General features: G+C 40.4%; 1 protein-coding gene across 1 annotated transcript in view; it reads right to left on the bottom strand.

Moving 5' to 3' along the window:
- Fam3c (FAM3 metabolism regulating signaling molecule C) overlaps positions 1-14,568 on the bottom strand; it is a 45,779-nt gene that overhangs the window by 1,642 nt on the left and 29,569 nt on the right. The window contains exons 6-9 of the mRNA XM_036182384.1: positions 14,039-14,097; positions 12,949-12,999; positions 10,500-10,584; positions 539-665 (exon numbers count right to left, since the gene is read on the bottom strand). Of these exons, the coding sequence (XP_036038277.1) occupies positions 539-665; positions 10,500-10,584; positions 12,949-12,999; positions 14,039-14,097 (322 nt within the window). The remainder of the gene's footprint in view (positions 1-538; positions 666-10,499; positions 10,585-12,948; positions 13,000-14,038; positions 14,098-14,568) is intronic.

Genomic DNA, 14,568 nt, shown 5'->3' with positions numbered 1-14,568 from the left:
TCTGGTAAACCTTAAGGAAAAAAAAAAGCTTGTAAAGAAAAATATACAAATGTGTTTAAAGGATTATTTGTCAAAAAGTTTATATTCTGTTTCAGTTCTGAGATATTTGCAAACTCAGCTGATTCGAGCATCAAAGTATAATGGAAATCTGTAGTAACTGAGAGCGATAATGCATTGTTGTCTAAGAGGGAAATAATTTTAAGTTCTGAAAAAATGTTTTTAAAGTCATCATTATTTTAATTATCAACAAGAACTTGTAAAAACTATCTAGGGATATTCAGTATTTGCTTAATCTAATTTTTTTTCCTTCTTTTTTTGGGAGAGGCAAGGGTTGAGACCAGGTTTTTCTTCTTAGCCTTAGCTGGCCTCGAACTCAGAGGTCTACCTGCCTCTGCCTCCCAGGGGCTGGGATTAAAGGAGAGTACCACTATTGCCTGGCACTTAATCTAATTTTCAAATAACTGGTGTCAGAATATTATATGAGAAAATTTCACTAACTTACTCTTGCCCATTAGTTATGAACACCTCCGGCACTAACCTGTTCAAAGGGGCTTTTTGTCTTAATGCCCTTCCCACCACAGAAGACCCAGTTGTCTCGAAAACCAAGACTAGTGATGGACGTACTACCCAGCTCAGCAATGAGCCTCCTCGCCTCATCAGTAAGTCTGAAAGAGAAGACAAGACATAAACACAGAGCATTGCACTTTTTAAATACTTACTGAGAGACTCACTGAACATGAGGGTGAAAACATTTCAGATTAAATCAGAGAATATAAAAAGATGAATACAGAAAAAAATTCTGAAACAACATTCCTACTTTGGCGATGAAAGGCAAAGTCAAGATGCAAGCAGTTAAGAGAGTACCCTGCAAACATCTGCATTTCCTAACAATTTGTCTTCATTTAGTTATTTCTAAGTCCATTCATCATCAAGGGAGACCGTGGCCCTGCTGATGGACGCCAACAGGGCTATCCAGGTCTTAAGCAACCAGTGTCTTTCACTTACTCTGCACCACAGCCTTTGTGACTTCTATGTGCATGGAAGAAAAGTGAATGCTGATGGGTGCTGGAGGCTTCTTAGCACGTTTTTTATTTAAAACAAATTTTGAGAATAGATATATCAACTGTACTTCAGTTATTTAATAAAAACCAACATAGGAACCAATGAGGGCTAAATGTTTATCAGGCAGGCAAAGACAAAAGTCGGCCTCCAGACAAACTCTCAATTGAAAGATGCCATTAAAAATATCTGTGAGGATCCCAAATGTGGAGTGATTCCCTCTGCAGCCTCAGAAAGAGCAGAAACAAAACAGATGAACACTAGCTATAAATCTAGAAGAGGAGTACTAAGGATCAGGTACCCGGGCTATGTGACATGAAGTCCTGCAAAATAAACAAACAAAACCTCCCCCCATGATGACAAAAAGCCACCGTTTATAGATTCCTATAGATCCGTCCTGCCGCGTGCGTGCGTGTGCATGTGTGTGCGTGTGTGTGTGTGTGTGTGTGTGTGTGTGTGTGTCTGATGAAGAAGGTGCCTATTCACACCAGCATAGCCTCCAGCTCTCTGATGACTCAATGGACAAAACACAATCTTAAACTGATAAGATCAGTGGGGTGCTTTGCATTTAAAAGGGGAGCTTCATAAAATATGGACCACACTGATGTAACATTCAGCTCTCACAAAGTATTCAAATAAGCACATCCACAGGACACGGGGACTGTTTCCAACACAGCTACACAGTGTCAGCCTGGAGGGGGTTCACTGGAGTCAGTGAGAAAATAAGCAACAACCCCTGGAACATGCAGCCTGTGAGACTCACTTCTGAAAAGATGCAGTGTGAACAAGCGAACTGAAAAGGAGTGCACTGCCTATGTTCAAAAAGAGCCCATAAAAATTTAATAATAATGATGATGATGATGATGATGATGATGATGATGATGGGATTGGAGAAATGGAGCAGTAGTGAAGGGCTGGTGCAGCTCTTGTAAGGTCAGTTTCCAGTTCCCACAATGGGTGGCTCACAACCATGTGAAACTTTAGTTCTAGGTGTCCAATGCCTCTGGCCTCTGAGGGCACTTGCATGCATGTACACACATGTACATATACACATACACACACACATGCCAAAAAAAAAAAAAAACAACCAGCCCACGCCATCTAAGCCTATGCGAAGATCTTCTCATGGATGCTCACATGCTTCTGGCGAGCCACATGGGCTCAGCTATCACTTCCCATTGTTTGTTCTGTTGTGGAGCACCTTCTGCACTGGACAGTAACTCTCAAAGGACTGGCTGAGTCCCATTTCCCAAAAAGTAATGGTTCTACTACACATGCAGTTTCCCTATGTGCTCTATTTTCTGGCTACTTTTTAAAAATATTTATTTATTTTCTATTATCAGCTCGATACAGTATAAATTCTTATCTTAATAGTGAAATGTTTCATTGAGGCTTGCTCAGTAATTGAGTAAAACCAACACTAAAACCAAAAGAGAAAAACAATGACAGCATGAAGATGGAACTAGAAAAGATCATCCTGAGTGAGGTAACCCAAACCCAGAAGGACAAACATGGTGTGTACTCACTCATAGGTGGATTCTAGATATAAAGCAAAGACCAATCAGACTGCAACCCACAGAACCATGGAGGCTACATAGCAGGGGGGACCCTAGGATGACTGTGGCTTATAATAAGTTTGGTTTTACTCAATTACTGGCTACTTTTAAAAGAAGTCTTTGCTTCTGTCAACACAGCCAGATGAGGTGTGATACTGGAAGAAGAATAAAACATATTGCAATGTGGATGCCAGGCAGTAGGCTCACAGGGTGCCAAAGTCACTGCCTCCAAGAGAGCCATGGGGCTCCATTCACATTTACTCCTCAGAAAAAGTACAGTTTGCAATCTTGATAAATTGAAATAATGAATCTGAAATCCACAAACAATGGTAACAACTGCCCCCCAAATAGCTGGGTTATACAAATGCGCCCCTATTTAAAAAAAATAGAAAGTAAAATGTTTCCTATCAAATAGTTTATATGAACTAAAACATACATACTGAATGAAGGGGCTAAAAATCAGTCTGTGCTTCTGAATTTCACAAGTGAGCATTATGATCCATGTGGATAAACCATGTCAAGTTAGCCAGAGTGAGAATCAACTTGACTCCATTAACTCCTGCATTTTCCATGAGAACATTATGATGTTCTTGTGCAGAAAGGAATTAGCATAAAAGACCTGAGTTCCCCTCAGAAAGCCTGCCAGCAAGACTGGCATTGCTGGCATCTGGACACATGGATCTGAGATGAGCACCCACCCTTTCTGGAACTGTATCTGTGTGCGCAAATGCTGTCAGCCCAACTGGTCAGCTTTCAGCTCAGTAAGAAACCCTGTCTCAAGGCAGTAAGTCAGAGAGCAATAGAAGGTACTCAATACCCTGCTCTGACCTCTACACAGAGACATATGCCACATACACATGCATGCACACACGCACACACACACATGCACACAGAGTTTAAAAGTTAAAAATAAATAAAAGGACTGTTGGAAACCTGACCCTGGTTCCCTCTAGTCTTTCCCCCTGGATTCGTACCCTTGCTTTCTACCTTTTCCTGAAACAAAGCATGGCCACGACGTTCAAACCCAGACACCTAGGTCTATGTCTATCAAATTACTTCTAATGCTCCCTGATCTTCCTGTGTAGAGTTTGTGGGTCGTTTCAGTGTTCCTTTTGGTTGTATTCTATTTTAAGCAAAGGACCATTTCATATTTCAGAAGGAAGTCTAAATCAATGTAAAGCAGTCCATGTCCAAACATGTAACATATACAAGTGTCAAAATGTCTTCTCTTTAAAAGCCCAGAATAATCAATACAGCATCAAACTTGGAGATACAAACTTTTGGTTCTGAAGGAAGTAGTAACGACTTGCTGTGTGTTTATTACTTACTAATGGTATTAACTAGCTGAGTTCTGAATTGATGTTTAAAAAGCTAAGGAGATGGCTTGGCTTGGTGGCTAAGAATGCATGAGGACCTGGGCTTGAGCCTCAGCATGTTCACTAAAAGCCAGCGAGGCCACATACATCTGTATCCTTGGTGCTAGGGAAAGCATGGAGGCTGCAGGACGATACCTGAGGCATGCTTGTTGACCAATGGCCCAACTGACAAAGTCTAAGTGCCAGGTGCAGCTGGAGACCCTTTCTCAAGGGGATAATGCAGACAGCGAGAAGAGGACACCTGATGTCCTCAAGGACACACATGCCTACACAATGTTTTGTCACACACACACACACACACACACACACACACACACACACACACACATATATATATATTTTTAAAATGTTGGGGGCCAGCAAGATGGCTCAAGAAGACAAAGGCTCTTGACACCAAGCATGAAGAGCTGAGTTTGGTCTCCAGGATAGACATGGTGGAAGCAAAGAACCAACTCTGGCAAGTTGTCCTCTGACTTCCATATGCACACCATGGAATGTGTGTGCTCATTCACACGTCCAAAATAAAGAAAGTGTAATACATTTTTAAGGGATTATGTTGAGCCAACTATTTTAGTGAAGAATTTTCTTTAAGGTAAATATAAACCTTTCCAATGACACAACAGAAAAGAAACAAAGCCAGGGGTCATGGTTTTTATAAAGCCATCCTAATGCTGCACAGGGCTGACCCAGAACAGAGACAGATGTAATAGGGCCCCAGATCTTAGTAGACCCTGAAACCTTAGCACAACTGACTCCATGATGGAAGTCCCATTCAGGCCACACAAAACTCAGCACCTAGACAGTGCTACCTGCCAAAATGAAAACAAATACCCAATCTGTCAAAGTCCATAGTACTGGGAAAGTCTCTAAATGGCTTCTATAGTTCCGCTTCCAGCTAACTGTTCTTGTTAACTGAAGTATGTCAACCCAGGGCATAGTTTTTATGCTTAAAAGCTCACCCTGAGAAAGGCTGAGATCACTGGGGTCCTGGACACCCAGTGTAGTTGTCAGATGGCTAATAAAGACCTTCTATTGGCTTAACCCCATGTCCGAGCAGTCTCCTCTGGTGGACACCCTGCCACACAGGGAACAACCGGAGATGGAAGTCTCCATTCAGGTCCCGTCCTTACTGGGAAAGGAGGTACACCCAGCAGGCCTACACCATGCAGCCAAGCCATGCCTCTCCTCCCAAGCACAGAACAGAAAAGGAAGAACTGGTGCTCTGGGATAAATTCTTACCAGCAGGAGAGAACAATGTAGGAAATATAAGTACCAGAAATTCGGGAAGAAAACAGTGACACTCCTCTGAAGTCTGAAGACTAAGAAATCTAATCACAGGGGCTATCAATACCGAGATGAAACATAGCTCCTAAGGAATTCTTATGAGGATGTAGTTCTTTGAAAGCAAGCAAACATGGGCCTAGGAGATGGCTCAGGAAATGTAAAACAATAATAAATGTAAAAACAAGCAAGCAAACAAACACAACTAATAATTTAACTATGTAAAAAACTGGGAAGGGGGTAATTTCTAAATTAGTGCTATCATAGGAAAGGCTTAATTGAAAACTGAAAAGCTTTTAAAGTATAAGGTACAGATCTCTGCGTTAGAGGCCAGCCTGGGCTACAGAATGAGTTCCAGGAAAGGCGCAAAGCTACACAGAGAAACCCTGTCTCGAAACCACGCCCCCTACAAAAGTATAAGGTAAACCACACTACTGAAGACAGTTTTTAGGAATACTATAAAAGCCAGCCATGTCAGAATGAAACAAGACTCGAAACCACAAAAACAGCGTCTGCTACAAAATCCAAGAGGAACGAGTATAATGAAGGGACCCTGGTGTTACAGAAAGAGGAACAGAACACTGATCAAGGCAACCTGCCCAGGGAGGCAAGCGCTGCAACACAACCAAGTCCAGGTCTAAGCCTCTGGGTCTACCTACATCACACACACAACTTCTAAAGGAAACCACTAATACATTTAAGGAAGTGGCTAGTGTTTTAGAAACAAAAAAAATGGAGATGTGAAGACATTAAAAGTGTAACACTCCAGGGTTTTCTTTCTGTATCTCTATATTAAAAAAAAAAAAATCTTTGTCTTTTATTTTTGAGATGACATCAGTTTCCCTTCCTTTTCCTCCTCCTAATCCTCCTACATATCCCTGATCTTTTTCCAATTTAATTCATTGCCTTCCTCCCTCCCCCCCTCCAATTTAATTCTCGTCTTCCCTCCCTCCCTTTCTCCCTCTCTCTTTCTCTCCCTCCCTCCCCCCTCTCTCTCCTCCCTGTCTCTGTCTCTCCCTCCCTCACTTCCTCCCTCTCTTTTGAAATAGGGTTTCATGTAGCCTTGGCAGTCTTGAAACTCACTATGTAGACCCCCTCCCCATCCCACCCCCTCACCCCCTAGTACTGGGACTGAAGGCATCAGTCACATGTCCAGACTCTTTTTCTTTAATTGGTGGTAGTGGTGGTGTGTGTTCCTAAATAAACAGATACATGCTCTGTCCATATCCTGGCACTTCCATGGCTCAGACAGAAGAGAAGGCAAAAAGACTAAGAGTCAGAGGAACAGGAAGTCTGTCTGCGTGAGTAGAAATGTCAGCAGCTGCAGGCATGAAGTCTCTTCAAACATGTCTAAACATGACCTGAACAAGAATACCAATAGACATGTTAACATGGCAGGGAGGGGGCGCTCAGGAGGCCTCAACCCTAGACAAACCACCACAGGCAACTAAGGAATGCGGAGAAATAGTCTCCCCCAGGGGAGGGCACACCAATTGATTATCTAGTTTTTGGGGTTTTGTTTTTAAGGCAAACAGGAGATGATGGCTTAGCCGTAAAGTGCATGGTGGGCAAACAAATGGAAGTGAGTTTGATTCTAGAACTGCACTTGAAAGCCGGAAGTGACTGTACACCTACAACCCTGACTCCAACAAACCAAATCCCAATCCCTAACAAAACTCTGGATTGGAAGACAACAGCCCTTGTGAGGATTACAATGAAGGGAGACGTCAATGGGGAGTTAGCTGGACAGGCACAGGAGTCAATCAAGCCATGCTAAATGATATCTCTGAAACTTCAGCTCCATGGCAGCAGATCAGGGTACTGTAATTAGTTTCTTCTGTGAATTTCCAGGTAGCAATTGATCGCCTCAGCAAATAGCTGCTATGAGTGAAATAACCAAGCCGCAGCTAGAGAGCACTCCTACCTACCGGGGACGCTGGCAGTTGTCTGCAAAGCCATCCCTGCAAGGGATTAACAGAAGAATCTCGTGAGGAACCAGGTCTCTAGTTTGGTGGCACGCTGCCCTCGGTAAACATTTTTATCAAGGGCTTAAATTTAGACACATGAATGACTTTGGAGTGAGTACAAAGCCTGGATCTCGGAACCCTCCGAGGACACACGTCAGAATCAAGACCAAGCAGGCCCAATCAGTACGATCACATCTAACAGGAATAAATGAATATAAAGTTCTTCATTTACATTAAACAAAATCAAGTTCTGAATGAAGAAAAATCTGACTTGGCAGTGGCTTTAAAAAAAAAAAAAGTCTGAGATCAAAGGAAAAGATCTGACAATTTAACAATCTCACTTGACCAAAAATTTATGAGCCAAAAATGTGATTTGATTGCTTAGAGAAAACTAATATAATTCCAGTCGGCATGAATATTCAAAGAAATGTAATCTCCGAAACAAGGCAAGTTAGCGTCTCCATTATAGCCTGTTCTGGCCAGACCACATCTGGAACACTGTGTTTAATTTAAAGAGAGACAATAATGAACTGAAGAATGCCCAAGAAATGCAGCCAGGAAGGAAAATGAACAAGAACCTAATATGATAAAAGGTTTTAAAAACTATGCGTATTGAGCCTGGAAAACTATAAGAAAAATGTCAATTAGCTTCAAATATTTTGGTATCAGGTGACGAGGGAACGCTTTCATTGTCTTGCTGTTCCATTTACCCGAAATGAGGACTGTTGAACAGCCTGAAAGCCCACCCAGAAAAGACAGCATCTCTTCACTATCCCCTCTGCTTCTTTTGTTTTGAACAGGGAAGCAGCGAGGGTGCTGGCCTCCAGGCTGCGGGACGTCCAAGGACACCACTGAGATTTCAGGAACTTGCTCAAGCTTGCCGCCTGCTTCAGGTGGCCTTCAGGGCATCCACAGTGTGACCTTCTCAAGGTATCTCATCCAAGTTCCCGTCAGGCTCAGTAATAAAAGCATGTGGTGAAAAAGAAAGGTCATGTGTGTCTAGACAGAAAGGGAGCTTTTATATTAAAAGTTGTCATTACACATACAATAGCCCATAATCTAGCCAAACCGATGCACAAGTCACCTTTTTAATGAATGAAGTTTAATCAATTAGACTCTGCACTATTTAGCTATGTAAAACCAGGTGAACCTGAAGTCACATTAAGCTTTATAGTTAGTCGAATCAGTGAAAATACAATGTCAATGTCATTCACAAAATGCTCTAAAAAATAATACCCAAGAGGAATAAAGCATGCTCTTTTTTATAAACCAGTCATTGAGCAACTGAAAGTGTCTTTAAGAACAGAAAGAAAGAGGTTGACAGAAGAGAACTAGGAAAATCCAAGCTATCTTGGAGCCTGACACAACACAGACGCTCTAAACCTCTGGAACTGACAAATGGGTTTTTAAAATACAGGAAAAGAATAAAATCTCTGCAAGAGAAAAATCTACTAATTATCTAATTAGGAGATGGAAAAATATTTCTTGAGTTTAAGAGTCAGAGAAACTAAAAGGAAAAACCTACAGGCTCAACTATGTAAATGATATCTATCCTACTCTGCTAGAAGTCAAAGGTACTAAAATTGACAAAATTAAAAGCAAACTGTCTGCAAAAACTATATTTCAATAAGAGAAATAGCTTGTTAATAGCTTAAGATATAAAGACCTCTTACCAATCAATATGAGTCAACTTGAATAGTCAAAGGATAATTCATAAAAGAAAAAACCCACCTACACATGTACGCGCGCGCGCGCGCGCGCGCGCGCGCGCACACACACACACACACACACACACACACACACAAAGAAGTCTAATCTCATAAATAATGAAATAAGCCATTAAAAATTCTGCAACTGGAAATGCTAAAAAATGTACACATATCTTAACTCAATAATCTCACTTAAAATTTTTATCTTAAGAAAATAGACAGGTCATACAGATTTTTTAAGATTATAAAATCATACATTTTAAAACGATGAGACATGAGCAACTATATTGTAAGAAATATTTAATATGGGGAAATATACACCAAATAAGTGGAAAGATATGTTTTAAGTGCTGCCATCTACAATACTTAAAGTGAAGAGAATATGTGCATGAAGTCATCTGAAATGGAAAGAATCTGCAATGTTTTTAACTATAATCCCTGTACAATGAGATGATCTAACTTCTTTTTCTCTTTGTGATTTTCTATGCTTTTCACATTTTACAACATACACAAGAAAGTAAGTTACATTTTCTCTTTGTGATTTTCTGTGCTTTCCACATCTGACAACATACACAATATAAGAAAATAAGTTACAAAACTATCATCTGTTAAATTTAATGAAAAATATATAAATCCTGGGCTGGAGAGACGGCTCAGTGGGTAAGAATGCTACTTACTGTTCTGGCAAGGGACCCAAATTAGATTCCCAGCACCCATGGCAGGTGGCTCACAATTATCCTTAACTCCAGCTGCAGAGAATCTAACACTTCTGGCCTCCGTAGGTATCAGCACTTATATGTATGCTTACACACATACACTTACACAAACATGCACACATACACACATACACACACACATACACACACACACACACACACACACACACACACACACACCTCACATCTATGTCCTTGACCATTAATTTCACTTTTAGAAATTCACCATAACGTCATTATCAAAAGTACAGAGAAAAAATTATATAAAACAGTTATCACATTATTCATTAGATGAAAACCTTTGCAGTTACAGAGGAACTGTTCCACAATGTGACCCCAGAGGTCAAACAGTTATGAGCCATAAAAATGCTAATGAAGAATGTTAATCCAAAATATAAAAAAGGAATGTTAGAGAAAACAGTTTAATACTGTTCCAATATAAAAGAAAGTATAAATACTACGTAAATGTGATTTAAATTTCATCCTAACATATGAAGAATCTTTACACATAAAGACAGGAAAGAAGTAAGACTTTTTGAAAGGCAATAGTACTTATCTACAGCTACCTTATCAACTTAATAGACTGTTTTTCAATGAAAATGCATTGCTTTTTAAAGGATAAAGTACCAGCGGTGGTGGCGCACGCCTGTAATCCCAGCACTCGGGAGGCAGAGGCAGGTGGATTTCTGTGAGTTCAAGGCCAGCCTGGTCTCCAAAGTGAGTTTCAGGAAAGGCGCAAAGCTACACAGAAAAACCCTGTCTCGAAAAAAACCTAAAATAAAATAAAGGATAAAGTATAGCTCCAAAAGTTGTCTTCGGCTTTAATTTTACATACTTGGTTGCTCCATCATCGTATGTTGCCATTAACACTACTGTTCCATCTTGTATGTTCTTCAGAAACTCAATGAACGGTGCCACATCTAAAGGAAAAAAGGGTCGGGGATTTTCTTTGTAGATAATGGAATTACTATCATAATAATCTCTAAAATTAATTTCATATGCAATTTCCACAAAACAACTATTTCTAATGAAAAGTAATGTACAGGTAAGACAGGCGAATCTTAGGAAAAGTTTAAAAACTCAAGGTTTTTGAGTCCACCCAGGAAAGAAAAAAAGCACTAAGTAAAATTACAAATTTATTCTTTAATATGGTCCCTCCGTTCCCTGATTTATTCCCAGTTCTGAATCATCTTGTGTCTTTCATACTCATACCATCAAGGCCAATAAAAATCCATAGTAAACTCATGGAATCGTATCACTTGTAAAGGGAGGAACTCAGGACCTCTCAGAAGTATGTAACTGGGCTTACAGTCCACAGGAAGCCTGATTCTCAGGTCCACGTGATAATATGTAACTGGGCTTATAGTCCACAGGAAGCCTGATTCTCAGGTCCATGTGAAGCAATACATACTGAGTTTACAGTCCACAGGAAGCCTGATTCTCAGGTCCATGTGAAGCAATACATACTGAGTTTACAGTCCACAGGAAGCCTGATTCTCAGGTCCACGTGAAAATATGTAACTGGGCTTACAGTCCCTAATTCTCAAGTTCAAGTGAAGCTTTGGCAACCATAAGGGGCATGGCCTTGAATGTTAATATGGGTGCTTTTCTGGGAACAGGAAGCCCTGCTTCTATCCACTCCTCAGAGACCTCTGAAAGAAGGCAGATTTATAGTTTCTAGGTGTATCACTTTGTAATAAATTGGGGGAAAGAATGCAGACAGTAACGAGAAGCCAAACCAATTATGGCCAACATTGGTCTTCTTCTGCATCAAGTCCACAGGAACTCCACAATACTCCAGCTCGCTGAGTGCAAGCTGGTGCTGCCAGGCAGACTGGTCAAGTACTAAAGCCATTTTCCATCACAGACTCTTTGCAATGTTAGCTTTCCTTATAGACCACAAGTCTAAATGTACTCCAAAACTATATCCCTGCAAATCTTCCCAATTTTTTTTCAACATCAAAGATTCCAAAGATTTTTCTCTAATTGATTATATTTTACCATAACCGCACTTTCAATGTAGAAACATAAATGCCAACAAATCATTACCACTGAAATGAAAAGATGGCACTAAACTGCTATTATTTCTGAACCAGGAAGAGTCTTTGGCAGCAATCTGGTGCCTGTGATAGGCAGTGAGAGCCACACCAGAGCTCTGTTTACATGCCCAATTTCAACAGCTTCATGGAAGAGTTTCTACATTATAAATTATACTAAGAGCAATTATGCTCTCAGAATCCAAAATTGATGGGAACAGAGTAATTTAATATACCTCTGACAGCTATGAGACATTCTCTAAAGGTTAAATAAATAATGCATAGCATCTTATTAAAAGCTGACATGTTAGCTTGTCTGAAAACTGAACATAAATGTCTGGAAGCCTGAGAGCTGCTGGCTTGTAGGGCATATATAAAGAAGCCGGGGAACCGAAAGGTAAGCCATGTTGGCCTGACTTCCTAAAAGATGAAGAATTGGCTCAGAGGTTAGGTTAACCTTTGAGTTAGTAGCTAACTCCAGAGTAACTTGTTACTCTTCCGGAGGACTTGAATCTGGCTCCAGCACCCCCATCAGGTGGCTCACACCTGTAACTCCTGCTCCAGGAGTCCAGTGCTACATGCCTCCTCAGGCACCTGCACCATGTGTACATACCTACATGCAGACACACACCTACACACCATCAAAATCATGAAAATAAATACGTTTTCCTTTTTTTAAAAAAGGGACCTTTCTCTTTAGGGTAACATTCTTTGGAGAGCCAGTATTTGCTTCAATTTCACCAGTATTTCATGGCGACAGTATTGGAAGCTATTCCTAGGACTCCCAAACACGGAAGGGAAAAGTATCTGTGGCTTGTTCTGAGTCTAGTAAATTACAAAGAAAAGTCCAGGTCTTTTCTCAAATGTTTGCTACTATAATAGTAGACAGAATTCAAAGGTAGAAATTGGATAGATTAGTGGGATTATTTCATTCCAAAAGTGTGTGAACTGGTTATACTGGTGTTCAGATGATTCTGACTTTCAGGTAGAAATCAAAACCAATTCAGGGCTTTGAGTCAGTTGTCCTGTCAAAATAGGGGCGCTAACGTCCTTCAAAGCTCACTGGACTCACAATCACAGGTGGTCTTCCTACCGGAACCAAAACGCATGCAAAGTAACAGCCCACTTAAATATGGCCAGACATGTAGTGAGAGCAGACATGTAGTGAGAGCAGAGAGAGGGAAACAAAATAGAAATGCAAACGGGGTTCAGCGCCAGCCAGCAGGACCACAGGTAAGTTGCACGTACCTCCTCCCCACATGTCAAAATATTTGGTGTCTAGCACCTCCCCTGTTTTCCCTGAAAGAAACAGAATACATATTAAATCACACAACTGAAATATCAGTGTAGGAAAAAAAATGGTCTAACCCAACGAGTGACATGAACTCATCAACAGAAGGAACTGCTTCTAGAACTTACGATTTGAATCATACACACAGCCATGCATCTGACTTCAGATCAGTTCTATGCTACACTTCACTTTCATGTGCGATCATCAACCCATGACATTACCACCAATACATAACCTCTACAGCAAAGAAATTATCTACTTAAATCAGAATGAAAACAACAATCTATACTAAAGCTTTTTTTTTTTTCAAATAAAATGTATACTTATTTATCTCGAAGATCAATTAAGTAGAAGAGACATTAAAATTTTTATTTGGGAAAAAGAAAGTACACAGTCAGATAATTATCACCTATGAATAAAAGCAAAGAGAGCTTTTCCCTGCTGGGGGCTGGCTGAGCAGCTGGGAGATTCTACTTACCCCAGGCAGTTACAGGAAACATGTGGCTGAACAGAGGCTAGTGTGCAAAGGCAGCCTGCACTTCGTGGGCTGGATGCTTAAAACTGACCTTTTCAACACTCACTATGCCCAGGATGCAGTGAACTTATCTACACAAATGAACCTCTGAGAAGAATGTGGACAGTAGGGAAAACTTACAAAAACTATCTATGACTTTATTCTTCCCTCTGCTTATTAACAGCCCACCATCCTTTGTCATTTTACACACCCTTAATCTTGATTACCTTCATAGTAAGTAGGAATTCTAAAAGGTGCAACAAGATGGCATCCACTTAGTATCAGACTAGTGGCTTGCAGTTTTACAAGAAGCTCACCACACAATGCACATGGCTGCAATATGCCAATGGAAACGTGCTACCCATAAGAAGATTCCAAGTCTTCATCTGCAATGGTTTGGACAAGAGGGTACCCTTTTTGGGAAGGTTTCAGTATTGAGTGGTGCTTTCTACTCTGATGCCAAGGGTAAATTTTACTGTGGGGCATAAATATACCCATTGATTACATCAATAAAGTACAATAATTATTCTTACCATTTACCAAGGCAACATTTATTCCTCTTCCAACATTGTTCTTAACACCACTCATCAAACTAAAGGGAAAGAAGTCAAGACAAACTCATTAGAATACATGAAAACATGTCACAAAAATACAATGCAAAAAAAAGTATTATACACATACCAAACACTCAACTCAGCACACTGAAAACTTACTACAACAAAGACAGCCTTTGGAGTCAACTATAATGTCAACTCAAATAATACTTCCTAAAATTAAAAAATACACATAAAGGTACAATGGTGCTTGAGAGACAGTTAGTGGTTAAGAACATGCACTACTCATACAGAGGATTAAGATCCATGTCAGGAGGCTCACAACTGCCTCAAACTCCAACTACGGGGATCTGATGTCTCTGGCTGCCATCAACACCTGCACTCATGTGCACATATCCAGACACACACAATGAAAGTAAATTCTTTAAAATAGAAGCATATGTCTCAACCGCCACAGTGTTATTACTCTATCTCATACTGTCCAGTGCCACCTGAGGCAATCCTTTAAG

The sequence above is a fragment of the Onychomys torridus genome, chromosome 3 (assembly GCF_903995425.1).
Source record: "Onychomys torridus chromosome 3, mOncTor1.1, whole genome shotgun sequence".
NCBI classification, from domain to species: Eukaryota; Metazoa; Chordata; class Mammalia; order Rodentia; family Cricetidae; genus Onychomys; species Onychomys torridus.
The sequence above is the reverse complement of the archived record's forward strand: the minus strand, read 5'-3'. Positions and strand labels throughout refer to the sequence as shown.